Source organism: Egretta garzetta, unplaced genomic scaffold (assembly GCF_000687185.1).
Source record: "Egretta garzetta isolate BGI_Z169 unplaced genomic scaffold, ASM68718v1 scaffold486, whole genome shotgun sequence".
NCBI classification, from domain to species: domain Eukaryota; kingdom Metazoa; phylum Chordata; class Aves; order Pelecaniformes; family Ardeidae; genus Egretta; species Egretta garzetta.
Genome location: NW_009260126.1, coordinates 582,451 through 599,598, shown reverse-complemented (window position 1 = coordinate 599,598; position 17,148 = coordinate 582,451). Strand labels below are relative to the sequence as shown.

General features: G+C 41.0%; 1 protein-coding gene across 1 annotated transcript in view; it reads left to right on the top strand.

Annotated features, from left to right (window-relative positions):
• The window catches only part of HSPA12A (heat shock protein family A (Hsp70) member 12A), an 85,444-nt gene that overhangs the window by 10,272 nt on the left and 58,024 nt on the right, over positions 1-17,148 (top strand). The window contains exon 2 of the mRNA XM_035896898.1: positions 11,850-11,909. Coding sequence (XP_035752791.1) covers positions 11,850-11,909 — 60 coding nt within the window. The remainder of the gene's footprint in view (positions 1-11,849; positions 11,910-17,148) is intronic.

Sequence of the window (17,148 nt, the reverse complement as noted above, 5' to 3'; positions counted from 1 at the left end):
GGCCTGTAGTTCCCTGGGTCCTCCTTCTTGCCCTTTCTGAAGGCTGGAGTGCCATTGGCTATCCTCCAGTCCTCGGGCATCTCTCCTGTTCTCCAGGACCTTTCGTAGATGATGGAGAGTGGCTCAGCAATGACATCTGCCAGCTCCCTCAGCACTCGTGGGTGCATTCCATTGGGACCTATGGATTTGTGGGTGTCCAGCTTACTTAAAAAATCCTTAACCTGATCCACCTCAACCAAGGTGGTCATCCTTTCTCCAGGCTTGCTCGCTTACCTCCGAGGACTGGGAAGCCTGAGGGCCAGCCTTGGCAGTGAAGACTGAAGCAAAGAAGGCATTCAGTAACTCTGCCTTCTCTGTATCCTCCGTCACCAGGGCACCCACTTCATTCAGCAGTGGTCCCACATTTCCCCTAGTCTTCTGTTTGCTGCTGATGTACTTGAAGAAGCCCTTCTTGCTATCCTTGATATCCCTTGCCAGATTTAATTCCAGGTGGACCTTGGCCTTTCTAGTTGCCTCCCTGCATGCTCTGGCAGCATTCCTGTATACCTCCCAAGTGGCCTGACCCTCTTTCCACATTCCATAGAGCTTTCTCTTCTCTTTGAGTTTTACTAGAAGTTCCTTGGTCATCCATGCAGGCCTCCTGCCTTGTTTACTTGATTTCTTATTCATGGGGATGCAACGATCCTGAGCATGGAGGAAATGTTGCTTAAATAGCAGCCAGCTCTCTTGGACTCCCTAATGAGAATACTAAATTCCTGACTTCCCTCATGTCACTCCCAAAGGACTTTTCTCCATGTTTCCAGCATGTCTGATGCCTGTAAGGTCATCTTCTCCAAAGGACTCAGTTCCCTGTCTGCACGCCGCAACAGCTGACCAAATTTTGTAAAAAGATTAATGTACCAGCCCTGGAACCCTGTGGACACTGTTGCCTATTTTCTCAGCAAAAACTAGCTTAGGACATAGGACATCATTAGGAAACTTCCGTAAAAATCAAAGTGTGATCCTTTTGTGTTCTGAAAAACGGAATTTCATTTACAACCTTGTAGATAAACAGATTTAGGACTTTATCTAAATATCTCCTGACTTCTTGATCGCTTTCTCCTTTTCGTAAGAATGACTCAGAGGTCATTGGCTTACACTGACAGAAAAGAAGAGAACAGTCTGATAAAGTTCTAGAAAAACACACAAAAGCAATAATTCATGAGGTAATTTCCTTTCCTCCGCCAATATCATATAATCCTTTACAGAATATTTTTATTCTTTTGCCCTAAGTTTTCCCATCTGATATGTTCAGAATTTCAGATTTATGATTTTAAAATACCTTCTGGTATTTAGTATAAACATTCCTTTTCATCCTTTCATTCCATTATGGTTTTTTTAACAGTAAAAAATTATATCCCACTACTGTGAGTCTGACCCCATATTCCTCAGGTTCTAGTCAAAGGTTAGACTGGTTACACCCATGTTAGTTAGCCACTGCCTTCTGAAAGCAATTAAGTATGAACTACTCAAGCACCATTTTCACTCTTCTCTGAATTCCCCGCAATTTCCCATTAGGCTTTGTTACAGTCATAGGGATTAATAACAAGGATTTCACCCTGTTTCTCAATTTCCAAGTCATCTTAATGTAGCTCAAGACATAACACAGTAAGATGAAGAGAACAGCAGGTCCAGCAAGAGATTAAACGAGCAGCATGATTCTAAATAAGCTGTAAACTTTAAAAAAAAAACCATCAGAAGGGCAGCTAAAAAACCATTAGAGGAGCCATCCAGACAAAACACCAGTGCTAATGTGTTTCATAGCAAAAAAATGACATTAAGAACTTTCTACAAACTAAATCTATGGGATAGTTAGTAAGAAATGCAAAACATATATGTGATAAAAGTAAGGAAGGCACATTTAACTGTGGATTCAAGTGATGATATTTCTGCAGAGATTTTCCAAAAGAAGGTGAGAATTTGGGGCTTGTCTGTCCCTATGCTTCTGAAAATACTTTCTATATGAAAAGGCAAGAAGGAGCTGTTGATGCAGGTTTTAACTGATGTTTGTTTATGCACATATTTATATATTAGATACGGGGGATCTTCCAGGTCGGTTTAGGGAAGGTCAGATTTTTCCCACTGACATGGAACTGGCGACTATTCATTCCCTACCGTTATTTGAGAACTTGCTCGTTGTCTCTGACCGGCAAGAGTGTGCAGGTGGCAAAAGCAGTGGACGCCTTTCTGGTGTATTTCTGAGCTGACATTAGTGTTTCGAGTGGGAAGGTGAATACTTGCAGTGACATGATGCAGCTGTGTCCTTTTTTTTACTCCCCTAGGTCCTAGAAACTAGTGGAGTATGTAATTAGGACATCAGATTTGGATTATCAGAAGCAAAGGAAGCAATCACGGTTTAGCACAAGAAAGCGTATACAAAATTAAATATTGACTCTACTAGAAGTATGTCACAAGGTAGCAATTCTGTATTTTGTGGTAGCACTTCAATTTAAGTTTCAACCACATTATGCCTTCTATAACGTCTTCTGTGTCTGTCTTCTTGGATCTGTTTGTACTGCTAATCCTAATTCCAGTCTCCTGACACAGCTGCAACACACGGGTGTTGTACATCCTAATGTTGAAAATAAAAAAGAAGAATGCTAGTAAAAGCTAAATCATTTAAAATGAAAACTTCAAGCCAGTCAATAAAATCTAGAAATGAAGATGTCAGGGCAGATGCTTGTCTGCGAGATTGCTACCCCTGAATCCCAGACATTTTTTGTTTACATGCCTGGCTGCTTTTTGTTCGCAAAGCTTTCTGCAGGAGTTGTTCAGCTGCTGCAATGGACCTGTTAGTTGGAGCATGGGAATTCACTGGTATTTGCTTGGGCCAAAGTAAAGATGTCTCTTGCCCGCACAGAAGTGCTTCCAGAAATACCTAGGACATCCTCAAGAAACAGGGAAGTTGCTAGTATCATCCCTGATTTTGTTTACACACCTGAGCCTCTTCTTGTGCTAACTTGTTAGTGGCTGCAAAGTGCGATTCTGGTGTGTATGCTGGTAGGGCAGATGATTGTTTTAGCAGTTTACTAGCATCTTCTCTTTGGGAATGTTCTGTCTCACTGTTTGATATTCTAGCAGCATGTCTTTTCTTCTAGTTTCTTGGCTTACGTAGCGTGTTCATAACTATTCAGGATTCTTTCTGATTAAAGACATTTGGTAGATGTTGGAATTAAGGTTCTCTCTTCTGCCTTTGAGCACTGCCCGGTGAGTCTAATCAGGCAGAGTTGTGTGTCAACAGAGCTTTGTCCTACAGTTGTCTGTCCTCTGTGCCCAATCCCAATCCTAACAATTTCTTGTGACGTGGGAAAATGTGTCTAAATCACTCTTATAATGCACTTCAAACCCTGCTTGGTTCTTATCCACCTTACATGACAGTATGAACCGAGCACAGTATTCCAGGTGAGAGCATCATGTTTAACATAGCCTTGTATCTGAGATACAATTTTTAAATTCTCTTCCTCCGTACTTCTTAAACTTTTGCTCTTTTCTTGATAGCTGCTGAACAGTGTATTCACCAATGACAGCAAGCTTTTTTGTTGGGATTAATTTAGAATTTAGTGGTGTTTACTGCTAAATTTAACAGGTATTCAAGTTATTTCTCCTGAAGCTGCCTTGCATTTGTTTTCCTTTTGTGATATTGGGACATTGTTGCTACTCTAAAATGTTATCTTTCTGCATTACTAGTGTCTGATTTTCGATATGCATCACATTTCACAGTGCTGTTGGTCTAAAATACTGTCTTTGTGTTTCTATAACGTTGAGAGTAGAACAATGAGCTTGCTTCAGATTTGTACTATTGGAATTGTAAGCAGAACTTGATTGATATCCTCTGCAAAGTTAAGTTGCATATCAGCTTGGCTGAAGACAAAGGTCACATCAAAGGGCACAAATTAATCAGGTGGGACATGCATTAGCTATGCAGTAAGCACTGGCTGTGTGTTTCTAGAGCTCCTGTCATGACTTTTTTCTTTTATGTTGTATGCCATGCATGGGGATGCTCAAAAAGCAGGTACAGTGAGAATAATGCTGAAAAGGTATGTGACTAAGCACTTACGGGTTTTGTAGAGAGCACTGAAAGAAGCCCCCAGGCTACTTCATTTATGCCTAAGAAGGAAAGGTAAGCTAAGTATACAAATTTATTGTAAAATTCAGGCCTTGGGACGAACAGGGTTTGGGCTGAGCAGTGTGGCATCTTTTGTTGCTTTTGTGAAATGTAGGGGCATGATCACAGACTTACGTTCTCTCGGATTGGTTTAGCTTTTATTTTAGATTTTTGTTGATCTTGCATTTGGGTTTTGTGTGTGGTTTTGTTTCTTTTTTTAAGATGTGTCCAGTTCATCGCCAATATGTTGACTATTGTAGTTTTGGTTCCTAATTGGATCTATGGTATGTGTTTGGGCCTGAAGGGGCAAATCAAAGAGATATTCATTGAAAAATGTTACTGGGTTGAGGTTTGTCTGTCAGTTCAAAGCCTGTATCTGGTTGCTTTGTAAGGACTTGATTTTCATTTTGTTCTTTCCTGAGTGTTTAACTTCCATTGGCTTTAAAGAGGGTCATGCAAGGTTGTTGAGGGACAAAACAAGCACTGCACAAACAAAATAGATAATGAGAGTGGAGTTTCTGAAGATGATATTGTGCCGTGCTGAAGATGTCCTTGGCTGTTCCAGAATGCTTAGATAGCAACAACCGCCAGGAATGCTTTTATCATCTGTGTTTGCCCAAGAGTCTGCAACCTTTCCTTTCAGATGCTGGCCTTACACAGTTTTCTGTGCCTCTGTCACCTCTTGAGCAGATTAGTGTAGTACATGGTATCTCGAGTAATTCACTGCAATCACTGGAAACTTTGGCTGCTGTGGAAGGTGGTTGCTGCCTTATTTAAAGAGAAAATGATTAAAGTGTTCAAAGTCCTGAACAGTTTGGATCCAGCATGATTTTGAAATCATCTGTCTGGATGACTTCTAACTGCAGAAGCTGATGTAATGGTAAGAGCACAGGCTTACAGCCTCACCCTTCCTCTCTTCCCTGCTTTAAACCTTGAGGGAGTTGGATACAAGGAGTTAGAGAGCCTTGACCCAAGGGATACATGTTTAACTTGCATCTTTTGCACCTTTTGAGCTTTTGATTAGAGTGTAATATTTTTCTGTTCTCATCAATTTTCCTGCAGAAATGATTGATCTCAGTAGGAAGGAGTGAGGAACCTCTACTGGGAAAATTCTGCAAAAAAATTAATTTTGGCCTATTTAGCAAGGTTTTGTAGGTTTGTGGGGGTGGCATGCCTGCTGGTTTCTGGGGACAGCTGTCAGGCAAACAAGTATGAAGTGGTCAACTTTTTTGTCTTGTACAGCAAAAGTACATGCCTTAGGTCCCCCTTGGTTACCTTTAAACATAAATCCACATTTGGCTTCACCTCTGCATCATAAGTCTATTTAATTTAGGCATACAAATTAAATCTGGCATCTGTGCAGGACTGTGGGGTATATTTCAGATGATGTTAGACTGCAGAACTGAGCAGTGGAGACAGCATGGCAAGCAGTTTACCTGAAAACAAAGTTACTGGGCGTATATGCATCCCTCCAAGGATTCATACTATTGCATCCCTCTCTTTCCAGATTCAAGGTGGTTGTCTCACATGGCCGCTAACAAACTCTTCTGAATTCTCAACCAATTTTATATGTCAGAGAGAGTTTAGGAGATCTTTCCCTTAAAGATTTAAAGCTTTAAATGCTTTCCAGGCTTATTGTTTTGCTCTTTTGTGACAAATGACATTACTCACATGAAGGCAGTTAAAAGACCTCTTACCGTGATAAAAAGAAATCCAGCTGGCTCAGGCCTAGACCTTTGAAGGTATTTGAACACTTCAGTGCCTGGCACTGCCTGTCTCCAATGAGGGTTGTCAAGAATTGGAATGGGCTGCCAGGGAAGTGGTTGAGTCCCCACGCCTGGAGGTATTTAAAAGACAGGTAGGTGTGGTGCTTAGGGACATGGTTTAGTGGTGGGATGGCAGGGTTAGGCTAATGGTTGGACCTGATGATCTTCAAGGTCTTTTCCAACCTAAATGATTCTATGATTCTAAATCAAGTCTTCAGCTCCAGGATTCCCTCAAGCAATTTATAGGGAAGAGCTGGGTAACCCAGAAAGGTCCTGCAGCTGTCAGCTGTGTGGAGAGGAAAAACTTACTAGCCAAGACAGGAACATCAAGAGCTGTGATGGGACTAAGATGGCCTTTGAGCAAGCAGGCACTTCCTTTGGGATTCCAAAACATGAAATTTCTTCTGGAGTTAGAGGCATGTCAGAATCATCACTATGAGTGTCTGAAAGAGACATGAAGAAAGTGGTAGATATGCCTGGAGAATGCTGATATCTCCTGAGTGTGATTTGGAAAGATCCTGAACCTCCATATCTTGATTGCAAGAGAAAGCTCCAGTCTCCTTGTTAGAACACTGGAACATCTGTTTGTTTGAAAGCAGGGAAAGACAGGCACCTCTCTCTTCCACTCTATACATCTGGGCAGCAAGTCACCTGTTGGCTTAGGTATGCTCAAAGCATCTGAAAGGATCAGAAAGCACTAGCAGTGAAAACATGGAAGCCACACTTTAAAAATCCTGCTTCAGACCCCGAGGCATCAACTGGAGCTGGAACTGCAGGCAGCTTATTAGCTGAGAAAGAATATTAGCTTCTTCCAGTTGGCAGTAACCCATGTACCTACAGGCTTAGAAATATGCTACGGCAGGACTTTGAGAAAGCAGTGGTCCCTAACTGGTGAACAAGGGCCTAGAAAGAGACCAGTCCATGACTTTAATGCTCCTGCTCAGCTGTAGCAGTTGAGGAGGGCCAGCCAAATACAGCAGCATTACAAACAGAAGAGCCTATAATGAGGAGATTTAGCAGTGAATTGAAAGGGATTATGATTGTAATTACTCATCTAAAACTGTATTTTTGTCTATAAACTCCACCACATCAAGAAATTATGGTATGTATCCATGTAAAACTTGTTCATACATAACACACGGGAAGATTTCACATATAAGTACAAATGCTTCCCTTCTTTGTCTGTGATATCTGTATGTATCCAGTCATTCAAAGTCCTTGAAATTTCAAATACCTGTAGGAAGACACAGTTTTATGTGAACTATGTCAAGGCGAACTTAATTTTCTTTCCAGCAAAAATCCTTGTAATTGCAAACAGAGTATAAAATCTTGCAAACACATGGATACACAGAAACATCTATTACAGGGGAAAATACTTGTGCCAGTAAGGTTGTCAAAGGACCTAGAAATGGGGATAGTTTTCCAGCTGGCTGTGATTTTCACTGAGGATTAGGTGCCTCTGTGAATTTTAAAATCAAGATAGTCATCTGGCTATCTCTGAGCGCTCTAAATGCTGGACATTTGCTCTTTCTGGTGTTGAGCAGCTGCATCTCAGAGAAAGCAGCAGTAAGTTGGACTCTTTGAAAATCTAAAATTAACCATTCAGAATTAGTGAGTGCTTGTGAACTATTGTTTTTCCCTGCCTTAAGTCTTGAGAGATACCGAGCCCTCACAATACCCATGCAGTGCTATGGAAAAAGAGTTACGGATGCCTGTGAAAAACTGACTTTAAAACCTCTTGTTTGAGTTACCTCAAGTGCAAAATTGAGATGATGAGAGTTAAGCGTGCTGCTTTTGTATTCATTAGATATCTAGCATTGAGAAGTTTGAAGAAGGAAGGGTGACTATAAATAGTTATTCATGGCAACGTTTGGATTGCTTACATGTCCATTGTCTGCATGGTCCGTTTATGACTGGGAATACAATTCTAAATTAATGTCATTCCAAGCCCATTTATCCGTAGAAGGTGCCCCTCAGATCTTGCATGGGTGAACAGGAAGATGTATTTGATACAAGCACCCTATTTTCCCTGTAGCTATATACGGTATTTCATGTCTTATTAACATAATCTATCTACTGTGAAGTTTATAGGCCTTGACAGATAGCACCTCGGGTGAGAAAAAGGATGACAGAGAAAATTTACTTTCATAAAGTCAGTCTTTCTGGATCTGTTCTTGGACAGCTTGACACCAAAGGCTATAAACATAGACTGGAATCTGAAACCTTTCCTGCAATGACCTTGTTTTAGAAAATACTATTCTTATCTCCTCGTGCTTATTCTTCTCTCAGCAGCCACTCCTCGCTGTAAATTCCTCACCATGTGCTCTTTCTGTTTCTTGAGTGGTGCCTTCATATTTATTTTTTGGTTTTATTTTGTTTGTTGTTTTTATTTAAGTCATGCAATCTGAAGACCTGCTTTATGCTAGTACCAGAATCATGTTAGTTGACCATTTGTTCTGACGTAGGCTTGTTGTTTATGACTGTTTCTTTTCTGTTTCTTTGGAAGAAGGCTTTTCCAGGAGAAGGACTGCTCCTGCATTGAGCACTGCATTAAATTATACTTTAATGGCAGTAGTTTTGTACATTCAGATTTAAAATTGCCCATTCTTTATATTAGTAAAGGAAGGTCACTACTTTCTAAATAACAGAGCAGTCATATGCAAGCTTAAGGCAAAGGACTGCAAATACGGACTCGGCCAAAAATACAGTCCTTTGGAAGAGAGATGTCAAATGGATTCGAACAGTATTTTTACACATATTTCACTATTTATAAACAATGTCAAGCACTTATTTTCGTCTGGAATGTTGGGCTGCCATTTTAAACAACCCAAATGCAGTTTCCTGTGGTGGATGGCCTTTTTTTTTTACTACACTTGCATCCTGCCCATATGACACACGTTTTCTGCAGAACTGTTTTTAAAGAAGCACCTACATTTACTTTCAGTGCTCTGTGTTTCAAAGCCAGGAGACCTCGGATGAACAAAGATCATTTGAGGTGTGGACACATTAATCGCAGTGCGTTTGCTCTGTTTGGGTTTCCAAATGTCCTTGCTGAGATCTGCTGGTGTTGCAAGATCCCCAAAGCAATTTAGTCTCCTTCTTAGCATGTTCTGTCCTCCTTTTTTTTTTTAAATCCAAACTCCTATTGTGTAGCTGACTTCTTAAAACATGTGAATCCAAATTTTGTGACAGTCATTCCGGTGATGTAGACAATCACAGTTTCTGTGTGACAGCACAGGTTAATGAGGTGCTAGCTGAGAAAGATCTGTATTAGAAATATTGGCATTTGTTACGTCCTCTATTGTACAATTCCCAGGCACCAAGGCAGGTTTCACCTAACCTCAGTGTTTCGGCACCTGATTTAAAATTATTGAAAGCAATGGGAGATTTTCCATTGATTTGAATAGACTTTGGATCCAGCTGAAAGAAGATGCAACCAGTTTGCCATCATGTCTTCAGTACAAAAAGGCATGGAATATTTTTGTGGTCAGTGAAAATCCTGGTTTTGTAAGATGCACATGCATACCCAGTATACTAAAATAATCAGCTGTGTCTTTTTCTAAATGGTAATCTTCACCAAGAAATAAACAAACAGAGCTTTTATTGCAGCTAGTGGGGTCAGTGTTATGTGATTCCTCTTTTGTCAATGAAAAAGCAAATTAATATGATTTCATTAGGTTTCTTCAAGGGATAAAAGCATCATCTTTATGGTAGTTAAGTTTAAGAAAGTGGCAACATTTAAAAGAATATTAGTTTTTCTCCTTGAAAAAGGAGAAACTCCTCTTGGTTTATTGAATTACCAGACTTGAGCAGTTTAGTACTAATTTAGGCTAAACACTTACAGGAATGTCAACAACATTCTTTTCTGCTGGCAAAGACGACTAAAATAATAAATCATTATTGAAAATACCCCAGGCAAATCCAGCAGATTTACTAAGAGTGAGGATGTTTCTTGCATTGTATGTGCCAGTTTAAAGATTTTGGTGCTGTTTGTTGTCCTTCAATTAGAATGGACAAATAACGGACTTCTCCAGCTCACACCTTCATGCTTCATCAAAGCACGATTTGAATCATTTTCTGATTACATTTTCAGTCAGTAGAGCTCTGCCGTCTTCTTTGTTTTTTTTTTTTTTTCTTTTATCGATTATTGAATTGTGAAGTCAGGGGCAAACTGTATTCTTGTTTACATTTGTGTAAATACAGGAAATAGGTTATTTTTGCTTGTATTTTTTATGTAGCTGTTGTAATTAATTCAGTATTCATTTATAGAAGCTAGGTATATTACGTATTTTAGTGATGCTAATCTTGTGTAAGATTAACTGCTTTTCTTAAAAATAGTAATGTCTTTGTTAGATGACTGTTAGATTGTTACTTATTATATAATTTGTCTTTTTAATGACTTGTTACTGCGTGTGGTAATTCCTCACCTTTGCAGGAATAATATGAATTACTGATTCATAGCCATTATTTTAGTGTACTAGACTCCATGTTTATAAACCGTCTAAAACTGGTATTGATATCTTTCTTCAGAAAGATTTTACAGCAAGTGATAGAGTGGTATAATCTTATGGAATTGGCATCCCTTTAGTGATTAGGGAGAAGAAAAAAAACGATCAGAGGTCTCATGTAACCTGTGGTGTGAGATAAATTAGACATTGAGCAGGAAACCTCACTCTGGTCATTTGGGATATTATGTACTTCCATTTATATGAGTGTGCCCTCATTAAAGTTTCCAAAAATAGAAGTATGTGGCAGTTAACAAAGAGCGTACAGAGAGGAGCAGCACATCAACATTTTGAGAAAATGTTGGTGATGCTCAAGACACCATTAATTCCAAACAATTTAACTAAAAGTAAATAAATGACTCATAGTGGCGGTTGACTGATGGTTTAGCCTTTTAATTTTTACAATTGTGTTAGTTATTGGAATTTTCTTAAATATTTTGCAAGAACTTATTTCAACCAGTAGATTAATGCTAACATATCTACTTTTACTAGGAGTATTTCTATTTTTTCCTTCATCTGTGTGATTTACTATACTTTGTCCACCCATGATTGAATAAATGGTACCATTTGATGCTCTAAATATAATTCTCTATCAAATATTCTTTTTTTAAAAAGTTATGCTCTGAAAAAATCCAACAGCACTTATATTTGCAGATTTAAGTTCCATGAGCATTTTTAAAGCATATCTTTGTAAAACATCTTTTACAACAGCTTAGCCTTTTCTTTTTGGATGGTATTCTTAGAAGTAAAAATCAAGTTATATAATGTTCATATACTTGAAATGTTAAAGGTTGTGAAACCTATCAAAAAACATTTATAATGTTAAAACCATTTTCAGTATTCGCCAGGCACTTTTTTAAGAGTGTCAGAGGGCTCTTGATTATTTTTAATTTCCCTTCAAAATCTAAAATGACCCAGTTGTGCTGCTTTGTTAAATGTCGGATGGAAGTTGGAGGTCAGTAGAATTCATTCGGATTTACTCCAGTAAGTAATCAGTTTGTTCAGCCTTGGGTGGAGTTATAAGTTCCTCTGTATACTGCAGGTAGTTTCTTGTAAAACTGCTCATGTTATTTCTCTTGTTGGCTCTATGAGTTTGCTAGCCTGCTTTTCTTCAGTTGCCCTTTGAACTTCTTTTATTCCTCTGTACCTGTGTGTCTCGGTGTGACCCCTTCTGCCTCCCAGATACAGAGTGAGTTGGATGAAGTCTAATGTGTATTATAATGCCCACTTTTCCAATTTATTCCATGCTCATCTGGAGGATCTGGGTTGACATTTTTACTATATTTGTATATTCTCTACACAGTTTCTCAAACGTCATGTCTGTTTCCTATGAGTAATCAATCTGTGGAAACTGCATATAATTCTAGTTTCAGATTTTCCCCTTGGATGCAATTTGTTTTGAGTATCATGTCAATCATGTTGCCTATCTTTCAGCATGCTGCCTTTTCTTTCCAGTATTTAACTGGACCACAGGAAGCTTCAGGAAGCGGTTAGGTAGGAGCCTGGTAACTGTCATATGTTCTGTGTATTTCTGTGATGACATTTTTATGTATCACAAGTGCACAATGAGAGAATGTACTCCTATGTCACTTGTTGAGTCTGATCATAGTTTCTGAGTCCTTTCCCCTTTATGTTGTCGAGTTCAGCATGCTCAGGCTGGTACGGCGTATTTTTAAGGGTCAGAATTATTACTTGCACTGCAAATAACATTGCAGTTTTCTAAGTGCTATTTAATTCAGTGAAGCAGGCTGCAAAGCGAGGGTATGAACAATAATACCTGAACATGCCACCTGGGGGGTGCAAGGTATTGTCTGGAACAGAGGCCATAAGAAATAAGGCAGGCAGAATTTTTGCCAACCGTATTTTCTTGTTTTCAGAGGTGGCTGAGCCATCTGCCACTTTTACTGACTTCAGTGGGAGCCAACATGCTCATCTCTTACACAGCCATGTGTATGTTCACAGGAACCACATAATGAAACCAAGTTTATCGTTTTATGCATGTGCAGCTTTGTTTCTTTTGGAGCCATAAGAAATGTGTGGTAAAGCAACTCACTATGGATGCACAATCTGGTTGATATTTTAAAAAAGCCTTGACAGAATAGCATTTTTTACTCTGTGTGGATGGGTGTGTATTTGCAGAGTAATACTCAGATGATGGTAGGATCACATTAAGTTATATAATAAATCTGTTTCTTCTGGGGTTTGTTTGTTTGTTTGTTTTGGGTTTTTTTGGGTTTATTTTGTTTTTAATACATCCAGGGTAGAGGAAGGGCAATTAAGGAAAAAAGGCATTCGGGACATACAGTATGAGTGGAAACTTTTGGGGACTGAATCCATCTTTTAGTTCTGTGCGTGTGCAGTCCATTGGGATCCATGAGGAGACTACTGGACATTACTATGGTGGGACCACTGGACACACTGTTCAGTGCTCAATGTATCTATATAGTATAGTTTGTAAAAGAAGTGAAAAAAACCAAATGGTGTAAGCAGTGGTGAGGGATGCCGTATCTGCATTTGAAAGAACTTTCCAAATGAGTAAGTGTGTTGCCAGAGATTTGTGAGCATCAGAACCACACTTTCAGTGCCTACAGCCTAGCAGATTTACTGAAAAAACACCCGTCTGTGAAATGCTGCACAGAGAATTCTCTGCAGGCTCTGTTCCCAGAGTGATGCACTTCCAACAGATGCTGGGAAACTGGGAATGAGAAAGACAGGTGAAAACTATATAATCTGTTCCTTTTGAAGAGACCCTTCATATTCTTATGTGCTCAATAAGCTGCTTTATTGAAAGGCTGTGACAGCAATGAATGGGTTTTTGTTCTTCTTGTCTTTACAGAGATTTCTTGAGTATTAATAGAAAAGGCTGGGTGTAGGAAAGGGGAAGATCAAAACTGCATCTAAGGAAACAGATTGCCAGTTGACTCTGTAATAAAAATAATTTCTAAGTTTTTAGTACATGAACCAATAAGCAGAACTGGAGAGGTTAAAGTACTGTAAGCTGAAAAACCATACAGCTGGAATGGAGGAGGACGCTGCAATAACAGTTACGCGGGTGACAAACAAAAATCAGGTATTGTAAGTTTAATGATGCTCCAGAAAGCGTGTAAGAGGAAACTTTGAAGTATGAAGCCATTACCCTAGGAATTTTAATTGAGATGATGGACATAGTGCTTGATGAGGGATTCCTGAGCTGCCAAGATACAAGGCATGCTTACTTGCTTTCTATTCTTTTGTTTTAAATCTGATGTGGCTTTTAAAGACACCGCTCTCCCTGGTGCCGGTGTTGGGCTGGGCGTTGGGCTTCAGTGGCACGCTGATCTCTGTGTCTGTGCTAACATCTGTGCATCTTGCTGTCAGGTGGATTGAAAGCAATATTCAGATGCCCATATTCCTTCCAGATCTCTGTGCCTAGTGTTTACAGCTCACTGATGCTCGGTGCTACCCCATCAGTGCCTGGCTTAGACCCTCATCATCACGTGTGAGAAGCACACAGCTTTCCTTGCTGATTAGCCACAGTTTTGTGTAGCTCTCGCAACACGTGAATATGGCCCTGAAAGATCACTGGGGTGATCTTCAATTTTCTCATGAAATTTTGATTGATGCTAATGAATAACATATGCACGCTAGCTCTGCTAAATCAGAGCTCGGTTAGGCAGCTATTACTCTTGTACTGTCAGTTTATGCCGGGGCATCTGAACCCTTTGTGTGATGAATTGAATGGTTTGAGGCTGCAGCTTTCTGGCGATCGCCTAGGATAAGAAGTGCTCTGTAGATGCAAAATACAGTGCATTAAATCGCTGGTTTTGATTGTGCTTGAGAGGCATTCAGTCCCAAGCAGATGCTTGAGAGGGAACTTAAAGCAGACATCTGCCCCAAGCTGCTGCAGAAATCGCACTTCTCCCCGCAGTCAGAGCAATACCAGAACAACTCCTGGGTCTGGTGCTTGAATTGGACACGGGTGGGTGCCTTGGCTGTCTGATGGAATAGCACGTGGATGTTCCAGAGTCAAAAAAGGTTCTTCCTCTCTGCTGCTACTCCCCTGCGATGTACTAAGCCAGCTGATGTTAGTTCACTGAGATGGAAAAAAAATTCTTTCCAGACCCACACTAAAACTGAGTCTCGTGTAAGGGACGAGCTAATCAGCTTAGCTGGGTGTTCGTAAGAACGGGTGTGCAGAGAATGTAGATGGCTTGACTTGTGCCATCCTTTTCAAAAGATATCCATCCACAGTATTTTTACATTTTAATCATTGTATTTGGACTCATTTCCTGTTATGCTTATAAAATAATAATACAATAATAAACCAGTAAACCCACAGATTCCAAACAACCTGTCAAAATGACCATAAAAATGACAAACTTCCCGTGGAATAGGTAACAAGCCCGAAGTCTCTTCAGCCCCAGAGCAGGCTCAGTTGTTACGGTGACCTTTTCAAAAAGTTTTTTTCTTTCATACAAAATCTACTTTTTTATTTGTTTCCAAGGCAGAGAGATGCCAAGGGAAAAATAATGCATTATTTTTTTTTCTATGATTTATTTTTATCTATGTAATTAATTTTGATCTACATAAAACAAAACAACACTTAAGGGGCCTTAGTTCTTCATTTTGTATTTCAGATTGAGACTTTAATTTTACTTTAAATGCATTTTTTGTTACTTGGTTCGTCTCATCAGATTTTGAAAGGAGGTACTAAGCTCTCTGGGAAAGGGTCTTATTTCTGAAACTAGCAGTCACATGCCTTCAAATATTCTTCTGCATTATTCAAAACACCTACAGCTGAGTGTGTAACTTAGGCAACCTGGCTTGATATTGAATAATGTAGTCACTGCCTTGACAGTCGGAAAGATGTCTGTACCCAGCAAATGCTATTTTTATGTGTGTTGCCTTGTTGCTTGAGGGATCGTGGAAAATTAGCCTGCATACAATCATTTTTTCCTGAAGGTATACGATATGGGTATGTGTTTATGCACGCCTTGACTGTTTCTTTACTTTTCCCTCTGCCTTTGTTAATTATCTCAATACGTTTTTAAAGCCTACAATTAATTGCTATTGAAGTGCATTTAATTTGAAGCAAAAGTTTCTGCTATTTCAGCCTTTTGTCAGGAAACCAAGTGTTAGAGTTGTTTGGTTGCTTATTGCCAAGGCTGTTTAATGACAGCATAAATACTCAGCCTGACTCTAAATAGGTAATTAAAGCGGGCTACTGGCCAGATGTCCCGCTTTGTTGCCCGGCGGGGAGCGGAGGGCAGGACAGGCAGCGGCGATCCCGGTGCCAGCTGTCCCAGCGCACGCTGTCCTGGGGCTGTGGCGGGTTGTGCGAGTGATCCCCCTCTTACTGAGCGTCCGGCAGAATTGAAGCCTCCAGCCGACGGGCCCGGCGGAGCGAGCTGCTCTTCCATAGCCCCTGCATGCTCCTTCCCTCTCCCCTCAGCAGTTCAGAAAAATCCCTTTGCGCAGCTGGTTTTGAGAGGTGGAGAACTGAGCTCACCTTTTTCCTGGACAAGACAGTGGGTTTTGGGAGTAGCGTGTACAGGGTTGCTGAAGGCCTTTGAGATGAGTCGGGTGTGTAGATGTGGAGCAGTTTACTGCTTTAAGTTTAACATTTGTGCCATGCCTTCCATCCTCAGAGGGAACAAAACTTACAGGGAACAGAGCTGATGCTGCAAGAGGAGGAGATCGGGGAACAAACAGAGGGAGGTGCTGAGTAAGCACCTGCCATGTCTAAGGTTTTGCTTCAAAATTCCCTACTCGGGGAATCCTGCCTTGTGTGAGCACCAGCTTTGGGGAGAGGACTCGGGAGAAACTTGGGGTGGATTTTACATTGTGACGAATGTCAGTGACCTCCCAAGCCCAGGAGTTAGTGAGGAACTGAGGCTGGGCTTGGAGTTAATGCCCTTATTTATTCCACGTGGACTGCTGGCAGTGCTTTCAAGATGTGAATGGCTGCTGAGGCTGGAAAGTAAAGGAGAATGAGACCATGCAGCATGGGAGGAAAACATTTTCTCTGGCTCCAGGATTGTTAGTGGGAGGATACCAGCCTTATTTTTCCTCTCAAATTTGTAATGGCTTCTTACTTAGTTTGGAAAACTCTTAAAACTTAATCACGGATCGGGTGACAATAGGGGTGTCTCTCTCCCAGGTGCTGGAGATGAGTTAATTAGCTAGAAATCAATGGGAAAAAAAGAGTTTCTGGCCCTGATGGCACTGCAGAACCACATGGGAGAGTTCACTCCAAAGCAAATTAAAAGAATCCCATGCTGTGAAAGTTACCCTACGATTCTTGGGTGTGGGGGGCCCGTTAATGCTTCCTGACCGTTCAGGCTAGCTGAACACCCCCCTGACAGCCCGAAGGCAAACGCCGACGTGACCTTGGCAGACAACAGCGCCGCTGTCTCCGGCAGACCCCAGAGCCCTTCTCCTGGCGCACAGCGGGGGGGCAGGGTGTCCCCTTCGGCCGCGGAGGGATGCACCCTACGATTCTTGGGTGTGGGGGGCCCGTTAATGCTTCCTGACCGTTCAGGCTAGCTGAACACCCCCCTGACAGCCCGAAGGCAAACGCCGACGTGACCTTGGCAGACAACAGCGCCGCTGTCTCCGGCAGACCCCAGAGCCCTTCTCCTGGCGCACAGCGGGGGGGCAGGGTGTCCCCTTCGGCCGCGGAGGGATGCGCTTTCTAGAGCGGTCACCGTGAGGGTCCTCCTGCTTCGGCGGCCGTGAAATCCGCATCTGGGGC